Source organism: Protopterus annectens, chromosome 7.part1 (genome assembly GCF_019279795.1).
Source record: "Protopterus annectens isolate FY-2018-M chromosome 7.part1, PAN1.0, whole genome shotgun sequence".
Classification (NCBI taxonomy): domain Eukaryota; kingdom Metazoa; phylum Chordata; order Ceratodontiformes; family Protopteridae; genus Protopterus; species Protopterus annectens.
This window is the reverse complement of record NC_056740.1, coordinates 127,994,489-128,011,420: the sequence shown is the minus strand read 5'-3', so window position 1 is coordinate 128,011,420 and position 16,932 is coordinate 127,994,489. Positions and strand designations below refer to the sequence as shown.

The window sequence follows — 16,932 nt, the reverse complement described above, 5'->3', positions numbered from 1 at the left end:
TTTCTGAAGGTGTCTTCAGACCGACTACTCTCACCATAAAATCCTATGCTAAGCTTAAGACTCCTCTAAAACCAAAAAAGGCTACACTTCAGTCTCCAGGTCAAGGCCCTATGCCTAAGAAACAGATGCTTAAAATGGCTGAAGATTTAATTTCTTTGATCAGGGGTTCCCAACCCCCCCCCCCCCGACAAAAGGCCCAGACAAGAGGAGGATTATGCCTCCTCTGATCAAGTGTCTGTTTCCTCTGGCTCCACTGAGGAACAGGATTACTCCTTTCCCCCTTATGAAGATTCTGATGCTGAAGACTCCATTCCCTCAGCTTCTCCCCTGAAGATTATTCCTTTGGGGAAACCTTACATACCATGAGGGAACATTTCCACTGGGAAGGTCAGGACTACTCCGACACAAAGAAAAGGCTCCGAGAGTTTCTTTTACTACCCCAGCACAGACCACTTGCTATCCCCCCAGTTTTAGACATTGTGGATGATGTTTTCTTAGAATCTAGTCTAAATCCAGATTCTCTGCCTCCTGCTCCAGCCAAACCAGATAGATACTATAGAGTGCCTGACTCACACAAATTCCTATACAAAAGCCCTGTTGCTGATCCAGAGACAATCTCCCAGGGTCCCAAAGGGGCTAAGGCTTCTATGGCTAAAAATCCTGTACCCTCTGAAAGGGACTCCAGAGCACTAGATAGGTGGGGGAAGAAGGTTTACACCTCAGCTACTCTAGCTATGAGAGCACTAAATTGTCAGTTTCACATGCTTAAATACCAGCAATTCCTAATGTCTCAAATTAAACAAAAGATGGGCACGCACCCTCAACAGTCTGAATTCAAGGAAATGCAGGATCTGTTGCATGCAGCTGAACAGGTGGGCAAACATACTTTACAATGTGGCTTTGATGCCTTGGAAGCATCCTCTAGAGCAGCTGTTGCTGGGTCTGTTATACGTAGGCAAGCTTGGTTAAAGGAACAATCTCTGCCAGATCATGTTAAAGTAAAGTTACTAGATGCACCCTTACAGCAGGATATCTTATTTGGGGTTAAAGCAGAGAAGGTTTTAAAGAAAATGGAGGAGAAGGCAAAATCTATGCAGACGGTCAAAGATTTCTTACAGGTACAGCCCCCACGTTTCAGCAGAAATTGGCCGACAAAAAATTGGTCCTTTCCAGCTTCTGACAGACCACAGAGGGGTAAATAAAGGCACCCAAGGGGCAGAGGACAAGCACAAATCCCTTACAAACCTTGTCAATGGGGCATTGCAACACAGAAGGGAGGAGAAGACAGGTCCCAAACTACTAGAAGGCAAACACAATGACTTAAACCTCAAACTGCCAAGCAAAACTCTCTTGGCAGCTCCCTTGGGAGGAAAATTAGCACTTTTTGCAGACAACTGGCGCATCGTCACAAAGGACAAATGGGTCCTAGACAATATCTCACAAGGATACAGATTCCATTTCCACAGCTTGCCAAGGATAAAAGGAATGCCAAACCTGCCACAAAATCAATGGGCAGAGGCACAAAAACAAATTACAGCTCTCATGGACATGAGAGCCATTCAACCGGTACCTACACAGGAGCAAGGCCAAGGATTTTACTCAAGGCTCTTTCTAGTCCCCAGAAAAGACTATGCTTGGAGACCCATTCTGGACCTTTCAATTTTAAACACCTTCTTGCAAGTACCCAAATTCAAGATGCTAACACTACAGCAGCTTCTTCCCATGCTGGGCAAGAAAGCTTGGCTAGTAACGTTGGACCTCAAGGAGGCATACCTGCTTGTCCCTATCAGGCAAAATTGCAGACGATACCTCCGTTTCATTGCAGGTTCAACCCATTACCAATTCTCAGAATCCAACTGCAACGATAGTACAACCAAAACATCACAATACCAATACTGGAGCAGGATGAAAGGACTTGTAGCACAGCTCGAACAGTTCGAAGAAACTATACTTTAATAGATAAACAACTTCACAGGTTGAGCGCTTTCATCTGATACATACAGACTTCATCAGAACCAGTTTTTTAAAAATACCCATGGTTTAAATAGCAACTTTGGTGCCAAAAACTTAACAAGCACTTAAAGAAACATGACTCTATAACACGTAAATGTCAGATAGCCCTATGTGCACTATTAAAATTCATTGCTAACACCAGTATAATACATAAAAGAGAGTATATAATACATGGCAATATCCCTCTACTCTAGTACATAATTCCTATACAATATATGTAGTAGATAAAATGTAGTAGATAAAATTAATAAAATTAATAAAATTGATATAAATATAGTATATAATATATAAATACATTTAATAAATATAATAAAATAGATATATCAAATAAACATCTCCGATAACCTATTGTGTAAGAAATGAATGAATGAATCATGTAATCCAGAGAAATAACCTACTGCATCTACCATATGAATACAAAATATGCTAGCTAATAGCTAAAAAAGGTTTAATACTAATGCTTTCATTAATACCCGGATACCTAGTGGCATCTGTGAGTATTTGCCACTTGCTTTCTTTACATGCTAACAACATTTTCCAATTTCCTCCTTGAATGCAATTGTCTACCTGATCAATAATGGAAAATTTAAAATGGTGTTGCTCCCCTTTCTCATGTAAATGTTTATACAATGCATTGTTCATATCTTTAACTTGAATTTTATAGTAGTGTTCATAAATACGTTTTTTTATTTGTCTCTCCATTTTTCCTATATAAAATGCTGGGCAGGCCATGCACGTAGCTAGATAAACTACCTGCTTGGTATTACAATTGCCTGCCCTGCTTCTCACATATGTCTTATTAATATCTTCAAGTTTAGTGCCTATCACTTCATTGATCCGCCCACACTGTTTGCATGATCCACATTTGGAAGTCCCTTTTGTTGTTTTCTTTGGTATTACAAAAGTATTCGCCTTTTCTAATAATCTTTTTATATTTGGAGCTGTTTTATACACAAAATACGGGTTACCCCCTAGTTTTGTACCTATGTTTTCAGAAACTGTTATTAAATCCTAGTGCCTATTTACTATATCCTTGATAAGGTTCACGTAAGGTGTGTACATTAAAACACACACTCTATTCCTACATTCATGTGCCATTACCAATTCTCTGCACTGCCCTTTGGCTTATCTACTGCGCCCGGGGTCTTCACAAAATGCCTGGCACCAGTAATTGCATACTGCAGACAAAGAGGAATTCAAATATACCCATACCTGGACGACTGCCTCATCCAAGCAGAAAGCAAGGACATCCTCTTGCAACACCTGGCTTTTGCAAAACATCTTCTAAGTTGCCTAGGGTACACAGTAAACGAAAAGAAATCAAAACTAGTGCCCTCACAAAATATGACATTCCTGGGTGCCAGCTTGAATACAACGGCCCAAATGGCTTATCTGACGCCAGACAAACAACTACAATTAACTCAATACTTGAGAGCAATGGCAACAAAGACCCAACTCCCTGCAAGAAAATTTCTGCAGGCCTTGGGCTTCATGGCATCTTGCATACTACTAATACCAATTGCAAAACTGCATATGAGGAAATTACAATGGTACCTAAAAAGCGTATGGACTCAACACAGCCACAGCTTGGAAACAATGATACCTCTCATTCCCTGCCTTCAACAGGAGTTTCTATGGTGGTCACAGGCATGTCACCTCAACAAGGGTCAGCCTTTCACCTTACCCCCAGCCAGGCAAACTATGACAACAGATGCATCGGACTATGCCTGGGGGGCACACATGGCAGGACGGTGCATTCAAGGAATATGGACTGCAGATCAAAGGAATCTGCACATCAATCAAAAAGAAATGCTGGCTGTACAAAATGCTCTGACAGCCTTCAAGGACCTCTTACATCCAGGACAGCTTATCATAAGGATGGACAACACCACAGTAATGTGGTACATAAACAGGCAAGGGGGTACACACTCCTACCCTCTGTGCAGGCAAGCAATGACCTTGTGGAACACAGCACTGGCTTACCAAGTTCAAGTACAAGCTCAAAAAAAAAGAACACATTGGCCGACGACTTGAGCAGAAATATCATGGATCCCCACGAGTGGAAACTGGATCCACAAGTATTTGCAATGATAACTCAAAAATGGGGGCTCCCAGACATGGACCTGTTTGCCAGCCCCCAAAACTATCAACTAACAAAATTTTGCACAAGGACTTTTCACCATCAAGCTTGGAAAGTGGACGCACTCTCATTCAGTTGGAAAATGCTGACAGTATATGCCTTTCCTCCATTACCCCTTCTTACAAAGGTACTGCTGAAAGTCAGGATGGAGAGACCCAGAATGATACTCATTGCCCCAGACTGGCCACGCCAGCACAAGTACCCACTATTAAGGAATATGGCTTGGGCCCACCATGGATTCTACCACAAATTACCAATCTGCTCACATAGCAAGGCAATCAGATTCTACACAGCCAGCTCAAAACCTTAAACTTGGCTGCATGGCAAATCACCTAAGCAACCGGCCAGCTCCTCTATCACAAGCTGTTATGGATGTTATTCTGGAGGCCAGGAGGCCCAGCACCAGGAAAGCCTACTCAGACAAATGGAAAAGGTTTTGCACCTGGAACCAAGCTAAAGGCCAAAATACCCTTCAGCCTGACATACCTCAGATTCTGCAATATTTAACTGAGATGTTACACAAAGGGCTTTCTTTTTCATCTATTAAAATCCACGCCTCAGCTATTTCAGCTCACTACAACACGGATCCTCCCTTATTTTCTCATCCACTCCTAAGGCAGTTTCTCAGAGGGGCCAAAAACATTAGGCCTCCCAGGAGAGCACCAACACCTACTTGGGACCTCAACTTTGTTCTGGAAAAACTTATGCTACCTCCTTTTGACCCAGCTTTCTCAGCTGACTTAAAGTTTATATCATGGAAGACTGCCCTGCTGCTAGCATTTACTTCAGCGAGAAGAGTTTCAGAGCTTCAGGCACTAATGACAATAGAGCATTTCCTCATTTTTCATCAAGACAGAGTTTCTCTAAGAACTAACCCCTCCTTTATGCCTAAGGTGGTATCCAGTGTGGCTCTAAATCAAACCGTCCATTTACCCACCTTCTTTCCAAATCCACAGAACAAAGGAGAAAGACTCCTACATTCCTTGGACATTCACAGGCAGCTACGTTACTATTTGGATAAAACTAAGGTTTTCAGAAAATCTGACCAGCTTTTTGTAGCCTATGCTACAGCATCACAAGGAAAGGCTATCTCAAAACAGACCATTTCCAAATGGATAGGACATTGCATACGTTTCTGCTACACCCACCATGGAAAACCAGTTCCTGCATAAGGCCCCACTCTACCAGGGCAGCAGCTACATCTACAGCCTTCCTCAGGGGGGTGCCAACCAAGGATATTCTGGAAGCTGCAACTTGGAGTTCATTACACACCTTCACCAAACATTACCACTTACCACTTTACTCTAAGACTAGAGCTGGCTTCGCCACTGCAGTTTTGCAGGGCCTTCTAGCCTCCTCTAACCCTGTTTGACTCCACCTCCCATCCTTAGCTTTGGGATTCTACCCAAGTGTGATGACTGCAGCAGGGTAACACGATGAACATAGTACAGTTTTGTACCTACCATAAATGTAGATGTTCGAGTGTATACCCTGCTGCAGTCCAGGTTACCCTCCCTCCATCCCCTCTGACCTAACTAAGACCTTTCCATACCTTAAAATCTGTTACAACCTTAGTGGTGTATTTGCTTATAGCTGGAGGGATTTTTTGTTTATACTACACTTTTTTTATTATTGGTACTATCTACTGACCACCTTTTGGGGGGGGGGGCACCTGACATCTGGGGCAAGAAAAACTGAAGAAAATGGCGTCGGATGCCTCTCATATACCCCTGGCGCACTGACGTCAGGGAAGAAGTGACAGCAACCGACGCCGGACCAAGACTTTGGAATTCGGGCCGACTGCGGGACCGCCTGACGGCAGGATAACCCAAGTGTGATGACTGCAGCAGGGTATACACTCGAACATCTACATTTATGGTAGGTACAAAACTGTACTTTCCTTCTATACCCACCAGGTTCTTCTTTCCGGGAAGTACTAAAGAAGAGTCATTGAAACAGGAATCACTTATATTCCCCAGAGGAATCTCTTACTGAGGACTCTTGAGTTCAGTGAAGGAGAAGGGTCCCTAAATCCCAACGTGAGGACACTTCTTTTAAAGATTTATTGGAATTAATAAGAGAAGGGCGGTTAACCACCAAACACCTTCTCCAAATGTCTGTCTTCATTGAAGCCTTTCACATCGGTCCACTTCTTGGGTGGTTCCACCTCTGGATGCCCTCTTAGCCTTTGTATCCAGGAGATCTTGGAGAGAACCTGATGTGGTAGAGCCTTTTTTCTAATAAACCAGACAAGGTATAGGTCCTCTCCAAGGACAGGTAGTTTTAGAGAAAGGTCTATAAGTGGATACACACCATTGTTACTGCAGTCACAACAAAAAGAGATCTCGGAAGAGATCTCCTTGATCAATCTTCTGAACAGGGAGGCTTGAGCACAGGACCTCCTTGGCAAGCACACATGTGCTTCAGCCATGTTTGACCTCCATGAGCTAAATTATTTGGCACATTTAATGAGGCTTCAAAGAAATTTGATTTCTGAAGCCTTCAAGTTCATGGCTGACCAAGCTTCATCAGAGTATTGTAAGAACTTTAGACTCTGCTGTCCACCATGCAGTCTGTGTCCAACTTTTCCATGCACCTTATCTCCAGTGTGGCATGGCCATGTGGCAGGCACCAGTATTGCTACTCACCCTCACACATTGATGTGCTTTTGTAATTTTTCAGACTTTTTCAAAGCATCATTCTTAAATGCTGTTTTTAATGTGACCAGTCTTTTTGGTCCAAAGTAAAAGACACATTAGCAAGGGTTGAACAGGATGGTAAGATGTCTGCTGTGAGAGCATGCTTCTCCATCAATCTGATAAAGATGTGCTGTGCTCTGGAGGCTGTCAGGCATGCTTGACTCTCCACTTGCAAACTTGGGAAGCCAATACATCAGATGTCTGGGTGTTGAGAGTCATTTCCTGAGGTTACACAAATCCATACCTGAAATGGAAACCCTTCCAGATGTCCAGCTCCCACCAGCAGAGGGAAGTAACACTGGAAATAGAAAAGTTCCTGTCAACCTGAGTAATCCAAGAGGTCATTCCAGACCAGCTGGGGTCTAGGGTCTATTCAAGGGTTTTTTCTTGGTATGAAAAAAAAAACAGTGGACCTGAGGGCCCATATTAGACCTAAGCAATCTAAATTTATGTCAAGTAGACCAAATATTGGATAGTAACTGTTTGGTATAATTCTGCCTGTACTGAGGAATGATGATTGGATGTGCTCAGTAGACCTCAAGGATTCTTACTACCACATAAAGATGTAGAAGTGCTCTACATGTTTTTTAAACTTTAAGCTATTAACCAGTCATTACCAATTTTGGGTACTGCCCTTTGGTCTCACTGTCCTTTCACAGCTTCCTGGGAGCTGCAGAGTTTTTTGGTGTTTCCATACCTGGACAACTGTCTCCTCATTGCAGTATCAAGAGCAGTATTGATCCAAACAAGGGAGACTCTACTTCAACTGTGCCTGTCTTTGGGAATCATGGTCATCCTGGAGAAATCCAAATCAGAACTTGTACAGAGCTTAGAATATCAGGTGTCATCTGAACACTACCAGACAAATAGCAAAGCTTCCCTCATTAAAGTTGTCATCTCTACAGACCCAAGCCAATCAAATCTTGTTGCATCCAAGGCCACCGACTCTTCTCATTCAGTGCCTTGGTCATATGGCTGTGGCCAGTTGTTTCATTCCTCTGGCAAGATACTACATGAGAATTCAGTGGACTCTTGTCATCTCAGTAGTCCATTTACTCCCATCTCATGTCCTTTCTTATACGCCTGAACAGTGTGATTCACTAGCACATCTATTGATGGACATCCTCCTCTCTGGTTTCTGTAGGCCATCCTTTTGTATTTTACCACTCCAAAGCCATGGTAAACATAGATGCTTCCCTCATGGGGTGGTGGGCAACTACAAAGGAAAGACTGTCCAAGGTACCTGGTCCCAAGCAGAGACCCACACTTGTACATCAGTGTTTTGGAGATAAGAGGAATTCTGCTAGAGTTGCAGGTACTTCAAAACTGCCTTCCCATAGTTGTGATAATGCATCAGTCCGACAACACTGCTGTACTTTGATGCTTCAACAAGCAGGAGGATCCCATTCTTACCCCCTGTGTCTAAAGTCTGTGAGAGTGTAGTAGCAATGAATGATATCCTCAGAATGTTTTCTGATAGTAGCAGAAGTCCTGGGAAAATCTAACATCCTAGCGGACAGTCAAAGCAGGAGCATCTTGATACCTCACAAGTGGTCCCAAAATTTAGCAGTGGTAACTTGTGCATTTTCCACTGCTGGGGACAGCCTTGCTCTAATCTCTTTATGGCCCCTTTTAACACCAAATGCAGTTCCTTTTTTGCCTTGAAATCCATCATTAGTGGGTTGGATAATGCTTTGTATGTCAGTTTCAGGTCACCTGTTAGCAGTCTGTAGTATACTGAGTATAGTAACGGAGCTTTGAGTCAGTCCATGTACGACATGTTTAGGCCTTGTATTCTTTTAGTAATGTATCTCTGTGGGCATTCCAGTTATCACAGGGATCTGGACAGATACATGCCAAAGGGGCCATTGTATTCAGTGATTGGCCTAATGAGGGCTGAGTAAAGGGGGACAATGACATCCCTCAATCTAGACACAATCCCTTTGCTTATAAGCTGTGCAGTGTAGAAGGGCTTTCTTACAACAATAGATGCATATTGAATGAGTTAGGTCACTGTTCACATAAGAAATTTCTCTCACTACATTATTACTTTGTTCTTGACGTCCCTTTAACCTCACTCTTCTTCCCAAATATTATTCTGCATATATTGTTTCAGTAAATTTTATTTGTATATAATTTACTTTCTTCTTTTTCTAAAGATCCCACCAATAGTTCTTTTATCTCCTTTACAATATTCAGTACTTTGATCACAGTTGATTTAGATCTTGATTTCCATTGTACAAGGGGTTTGGGACAGTCACTTAAAAAATGCACAAAAAAAAAAAATGATGGCCTTGATAAATGCATTGAGGACCTTGAATTATCTGTGAACTACAGTACTGCTTTTAGATGTCCGAGACAACACCACTGTAATAGGGTGTGTAAACAAGGGAGGGACCTGTTCCTTCCCTATACGGACTTGCCATGATAGACTGGGATATTACAACTCGGCACACTCTTTCTCCCGACTACTAACACTTTGACAGAGGAGAACACATTTAGCATATATATGACTGGCCCTCATGAATGGATGGTACACATGAGGTCTTCCAGGATATTATCCACCTGTGGGAAACTACCCAAAAAGATCGGTTTGCATCCTTTCGCATCTGACAGCTAAACAGTCTGCTCTGGGACACCTTGCAAAAAGCCCTACAAAACAAGATGTCAAAGTGTTTTCTGATAGCATAGATGGGAATGTTCTTGTATGTTGTTCCTCTGATAACTAGAGTCCTTTTAGAGATTCCAAAGGACTCTCCAACAATTACACTAGTAGCTCCCTTTTGCCCCAAGCAACATTGGATCTACTTGAGAAGGAGTCACTGATCCAACCTCATTTGCAGAACTTGTGCCATAATTGCTTGGATGATAAATAGCATTTTCATCCCACTTGGGTACCTTTTCTCTGAGGACTTGCAGAAGGAGTTAAAGGCGGCTAGAAAACCTGCATCTAGAAAATCCTATTTAGCCAAATGGAACAATTTTCTAACTGGGTCCCACAAAAGGAAATTGGATCAATTCCACTATGGAGGCCCCTCTGGTTCTGTAGTATTTTTGGGAATTGCTCAAATCAGGCCTTTCTTATTCTCCTTCAACTAAAAGACTTCTTTCAGAGATTCATGCTTGTCTGCCTTTAGCCTTCCCCTTCTTCCTTGTTCCAGATAAAATGATTTTTGAAAAGGGCTTTGCATATCTCTCCACCTAAACAACAGGCTGCTTCTCCTTGGGATCTCAGCTCTGTCTTAGAAAAACTCAGAAACACCATATAGGGCTTATAAGTTATTGAACTGGAAAACTGTTTTACTTGCATAGCCAAAGTCAGAGCAGTATTTGAGTCTCAAACTATGATGGTGAGCTCCCTGTATTCTTTCCTGACCCAAAAAACAGGAGAGAGAATCCTACATGCTTTGCATGTCCAGGGGTGACTCAGATACCACATTGACATGGCAAAGGATTTCAGAGCTTCTGAACAGTTCATTTCATGTTAGAAAGAATAAAAATGACAACCAATGTCAAAACAGACAATTTCTTAATGGATATCCCATTCCTTCCATGTTTGTTATTCTCACCTTGGAAAGACCCTCACTCAGAAGGTCAAAACTCAGAGTTTTGGCTACTTCTAGGGCATTTTGGAAAATGGTGGACTTTAGAACTCTTCTATTGGCACCGTTGTGGTCTTCTGTACACCTCTTCACACTAAACATTACAAAATTTACCAACTCTTCCTGGCCAAAGCAGGATTTGCTGGTTATTTTTTCCATGGGTTCCTGTTCTCTGTCCCTTCTTCCTCCACCTTGGCTGTCTAGGCTTTGGTAATTGCCTAGAATAGTTTTGTTAATGAAGTAATGGAGTAATAATGAACATAGTACTGCTGTGTAAGTAGACTTACCATAACAGTCGATATCCATGTCCAAGTAGGTAACTGTTGCAGTAGTATCACCCTCCCACTATCCCCATTCTCTTTATTCGGTTCTGGCTTCCTACTGGATCCCATTCCTTTTCTATGCCTTGTCCATGGTGGGATTCCCCTTGTTGTTGTCCTTCTTTCTTCTTGCATATAAATTCCAAATTTGGACCTTGGTCCTGTTTGCATATTACAGCCTCTGTTTTGGTGAAAAGCAGGAAAGCTGTGATGAGGCTCCCAGAAGTCCACCTTTATACCAGCACACCCTCATGCTATCTTAGGTGTATGGTGCTCTTGGAAAGCACTCCGATCCTTAGCAGGATGTGCCCCATGCAGCTTTTTGCCACTTGCAATAATGTATTCGAACATCTACTGTTATGGTAAGTTTAAGAAGGCATTCACTTCTGACTTTGGAGCAGATGTTCTTTGTGTTTCACTGTTGCAGTCATTGCATTTGGGTAATCTGCTGGCAGGTTGCCCTCAGTCGGCCTGATTAACAAAGTCTTGGGTCTTCCGTCAGTTGCTGTCCCTTCTTCCATGACGTCAGGTCGTCAGGGGGTATAAAACATGCATCTGATGCCATTACAACAGTCTTTCTTGCTGCCCGGTGCCTGAAGCAGAAGCAGTTCGCAAGTGCCGATCAGCCGACTCCTGAAATTTTCGTTTTAGAGTTTCAGAACCGAAGTCTTCAACTAAAAGCGAAGTACCCAATTGGGGAAACTTTTTCTTGCTCCTTACTGATGTCAGTAAAAGTTAATAATTGCATTACTTGTGGGAAGCAAATACCTCATAAGGATTTTCATTTGTGCTGTATTCCTTGCCTAGGCCCTGACCACAACGTACCTTGCTGTTGGTTTTGTACTAAATTTAATTAACGCACTATTAAACGTCGGTATATTTTTGCATCTAAATATTTTGGCTCACGATTTAATTATCCAGAAATGTCGTCGGTTAGCAATCAGACTACCGGAATACCTAAAAAAAACGCAAAGAAAAAGACAGACCGTCGAGGTCCAAAACTGACGACGACACTTCTCCTAAGCCAGTCGCTAGTTCGCCGGTACTCAGTGAGGTGATTTCGCAGCCTCTGATACCCGCTACTTCTGATTCGCAGGCGTCTACTGAGACCCATTTGGAGTCCAGTAATGCCGCAAGATGCTTCTATTATGGAACTCGCGGATTCCTCTACCTTAGATGGGTCCGGAGCCGCTGTGCAGGCACCGGCTTCTGAGGGTGTTTTCAGGCCTACCGATTTGTATATTAGAATGACGCCATCTTCAAAACTAAGGCCAAAATCTAAATCTATGTCTAAAAAACCGACGCCTGGGTCACTTGTGCAGGCCCCTATGCCTAAAAAACAAATGATCAAAATGGCTGAAGATTTAATTACTCCGATCAGGGGTAGCCAACCCGCTCCTTCTAAGAGGCCTAGGCAAGACATTGATTATGAATCTTCTGAACAGGATTCTCTTTCTTCTGACTCTTCTAATGAACAGGATTTGTCTATACCTACTTATGAGGACTCTGATGCAGAAGATTCCATTCCTTCTGCTTCTCCCTCTGAGGATTTTTCTTTTGGGGAAACTTTGCATACCTTAAGGGAACATTTCCACTGGGAAAGTCAGGATTTCTCTGAATCTAAAAAGAGGCTTAGGGATTTTTTTCTTCTTCCTCAGCATAGGCCTTTGGCTATACCTCCTGTTCTTGACATTGTTGATGATGTTTTTTCAGAATCTAGTATGGCTCCTGATTCACTGCCTCCGGCTCCTTGTAAGCCAGACAGATACTGTAGGGTTCCTGACTCCCACAAATTCCTTTTCAAAAATCCTATTGCATATCCTGAAACCATTGCTCAGGGTCCCAAGGGCATTAAGGCCTCTACTAAAAATTCTACCCCTTCTGATAGAGATTCCAGGGTGCTGGATAGATGGGGTAAGAAGGTTTACACTTATGCAGCCTTGGCAATCAGGGCTTTAAACTGTTAATTTCATATGCTTAAATATCAACAGCATGTTATGGGACTGCTTAAACAAAAAATGATGTTAATTTCTGACTGTGTGGAAAATAAAGATTTTACAGGATTTATTGCATTCAGCTGAACAAGTTGGAAAGCATACTTTGCAGTGTGGTTTTGATTCTTTGGAGGCCTCCTGCAGGGCTGCTGTAACTGGGTCTGTGTTAAGAAGGCATACTTGGCTTAAAGAGCAAACTCTGCCTGATCATGTTAAAGCAAAATTGTTGGATGCTCCTTTACAACAGGACCGTCTTTTTGGTAATAAGGCGGAAGAAGTTTTAAAAAAAGATGGAAGATAAAGCTAAATCTATGCAAACTGTGAAAGATTTCTTACAAGTGCAACCTCCAAGATTTAGTAGGCACTGGCCTACTAAGAACTGGTCCTTTCCAGTTCCTTCGAGAGCCACTCAAATCAAACCCAGACATTCCAAAGGCTCCAGGTTTCAGTCACAAGAGACCTTTAGAACAAAACAATGGGGTGCCTCCACCTCCAAATCTGGAACCAACAAGGCACCTCCCTATGGTAAACAGTCTCAATAACTTCCCTCTACATTCACCAAGCATTTACCACTTTCCTTTCTTCTCTAAATCCAGAGCTGGCTTTGCCACTGCTGTCCTGCAGGGCCTTATAGCTGGTCCTAATGCTGTATAAATCCATTCTCCCAACCTTAGCTTTGGGAATCTACCCAAATGTAATGACTGCAACAGTGAAACACGAAGAACATAGTACAGTTGTGTACACTTACCATAAATATAGATGTTAAAGTGTATTCATTGTTGCAGTCCTGGTTACCCACCTTCCAGCCCCCTGTTTTTCTTTTACTATACCTCTACTTTCTTTTACTATGCTTAAAAGCTTTGTGGGTGTATTTGCTTTTGTTTGGAGGTATATTTTTTGTGTTTTAAGTTTTACATATATATATATATATATATATATATATATATATATATATATATATATATATATATATATATATATTGCTCCCCATTTGGGGGGCACCTGACATCTGGGGCAAGAAAAACTGATGTAATGTCGTCGGCTGCATGTTTTATACTCCTGACGACCTGACGTTATGGAAGATGGGACAGTAACCGACACAGGACCCAAGACTTTGTTAATCAGGCCGACTGAGGGCAACCTGCCAGCAGATTACCCAAATGTGGTGACTGCAACAGTGAATACACTCGAACATCTACATTTATGGTAAGTGTACACAACTGTAGTTTTGCTGTTGGTCAAGGGATGCACTGCACTTATGTAACCATTACATAATGTTATGGCATGCATCCTCTAGGATGGGATTATGTAGAGTTTTGCTGTTTGAAGAAAGAGTAAACTCCTCAAATAACCTATTGGGGAGGGAACTTTTGTAGATGATATCAAATGCATTATCATGGTGGTACTTTCTAGGACAAGTGTAGAGTCAATATGTGAGTATTAATAACTGTTGTGTTGTATTTCAGGATCGAGTAACATTCAGGAGAATTATTTTAAAAAACAATGCCAAGAAAAGGAGGATGTATGAAACATTCGTTGAATCAGTGCCCCTTTTAAAATCACTAAATGTAAGTTGTATTTTTTTTCCTTAAATAACTCTTGCCTTTGTGCACATCTTTGGAGAACTGTTGCTGCTGAAACCCTCATCAAAATGTGTGCATTGTATAACTAGTTTAATATGACCAGCAGTGCCTGAATTTTCAGTCAGATCAGTCAATGACAAAATACCAATTGCATGATAAAGAGAGTCTAAAAGCTAATAAAACCTGCATTTACAAAGTCACCATTAATATTGTAATAAATTGTCTAACATTGAGGACCTTCCTTAAATAGTCCTTAGGCTAGAATAGCCTTTCCAGCAATCAGAAATAGTTTTTGGTAGTTCTTGCCTTCAGAGATTAAAGCAAAACCTGCAGCAAGACACATTGTAATGCAGTGTCTTTTTTTTTGCTGCTCCCACATTTCTGTTCCTGATGCCACTGGCAAAAATCATTCTTTGACATGCTTGGTTGCTAGAGTTCTTCCAGGTTCATGTCATATAGCCATGGAATTGCAGAATGAATCTCATCACAAATTTAGTGAGAATCCAACCTCTCCTCACAAGGTCAATTAGAATCCCTCCATTAAGCTGTCAGGTGGTCCTGCTTTTCAGCTCCTTAGATTTCACTTGAGCTGCCCCCTTACTACATGGAGAGAATCCCATGCTGTCTGTGGATTTCCAGTCTTCTGAGGAGCTGAGTTTGTCCTTGATTACTGAGGAGCTGAGTTTGTCCTTGATTACTCAATCCTCTTTAGGTTTGTAGGTTAATAGGTTGCTACAATGCAATAGACTAGTTGAGTGTTTTGAGCCTAGCTGTAGCCCCACTGGTACACCCAAGTAGTTACTTTCCCTGTCCTTAAAAGGTAGGAGGGATAGGCCTCAGGTAAATTTACAGGTACCTATTCATTTGTGAAGTTAGATTTGAAAATAGTTCAAACCTGCTCTCAATGGAAAGCAAAGTATGAGCTTGTTCCAAAGGTGCAGAATTGTTTGGGAAAGATCTCTGTCACATCATCAAGTCCTGTTTATGTTGCAGTATAGGTTTAGATTCCTTGAACTTATATCTGTGTTGTTACCAGTCTTGTGGATGTGCAGTAGATCTGTCAGGATTGGGTTATGTATGTCTTCACAGGCAAGGCCATGGGTTGACCTGTAGTAAATAGAGAAGACAGTGTGTGCTCTGGGTAACAGGGAGCTCATACTTCAGATTTTTTTTGATGAGGAACCACTGAGGTTTTTCAGGTTTGCACACTTTTGAGCAGGTACATACCGAAGCTCACATTGTATTCTGGTAGTGTCGTGATGAGTAGAGGGGAATGATACTGTCTTTAGAATGAGTAGTAGATGTCCAGTTTGGTGAGGCAAAATACTTTCCTAATGTCAGTCAATATATGATGGTCAAAGGAGTGTTCATTATCCTTGAATGTGCCTAATTCTGTAACAACAGTGCCTGTTTTAAGGGTGGTATGTAGTAGTTGTGTATGAGTTTCCATTTCCCAAACTATATGGTACTGTATTATTTGGAGTATAGCTTTAGACCATGATCCTGACACTACACATTTATTGAGTTAGGTCCCCCTGGAGGATCCGAGTGTTTTCAGGGGAGTTGACAGTTACTCCAAGCAAGCAATCATCCATGAACTCAGTTAGAGGCCTCAAATGTAATATTTGACATCAGAGAAGTAGATGCCAGATGGATGTAGTCCCCAAAACAAGGCCCTGAAGTACACCACTGGTGACTATTTTCCTGATTTACTACACGCGCACATGCTTTATACTGTGATCGCTACTGCATTTGAGCATTTATTTAAAACATTTATTTACTTTAGTGGCAAAAATCATCATTTCTCTGTTTGTTGGATTTTCTAGTTCTTTTTACTTCCACATTCCCTTACAGAACGGTGAATTAGCCAAGGACTTGTTTGTTTGGTAGTTTTATGTTTAATCTGCAATCGAGAGGTACTTTTGCTGTGCTTTTACATTAAGAAATTCCAGATTATCCACCTTGTGGCAGAAGATGTTTACCTGGTCTCTCTGAATTGAGAAGCACTCTGGTGAGCTCAGTGTTGTTGTTTATTGACTAGAGGGTATAGGAGTCGGTTTTAAAGTTTTTTTTTTTGTTTGCTGTAAATTACCCACTGTGCAATGGTGATTAACAGTACCCTGTATAGCAGCAAATGCTAGATAGTAAAACTTCTCTGTAAAGTTAGTTTGGTCCAAAACTTGTTAAACAGCATTGCTTTGTACTGAATTAAGCTTAGAGCAGCAAGCTTGCACATACAGTGGCACTAACATATCTTAGCACAATACAGCATCTTGCCCTGAACCCCAGAAACTAGTTTGCGTATCGAAAAGCGCTACCATATCCCTAGCACATCTATATATATATAACATCTTGTCTGTAACTCCAGAAACTACCTTAGGAGACCCTGTAAAAGCCCAATATTTAATCTTAAACAGCCCACCCTATTACAGCACCAGACAACATGGATATATCATTTCCTAATGTCTCTGTGGCCATCTTGGAATATTTGGGGCATCCTAAGGCAATGTAGCAGTTGTCTCATGTTGTCAGACAACCAGTTAATTGTTAAAGAAAATAACAATGTGTGTGAAAGATGTAA

General features: G+C 41.7%; 1 protein-coding gene across 1 annotated transcript in view; it reads left to right on the top strand.

The window, feature by feature from the left end:
• PRKAR2A (protein kinase cAMP-dependent type II regulatory subunit alpha) overlaps positions 1–16,932 on the top strand; it is a 1,557,926-nt gene that overhangs the window by 745,754 nt on the left and 795,240 nt on the right. The window contains exon 7 of the mRNA XM_044078589.1: positions 14,235–14,336. Coding sequence (XP_043934524.1) covers positions 14,235–14,336 — 102 coding nt within the window. The remainder of the gene's footprint in view (positions 1–14,234; positions 14,337–16,932) is intronic.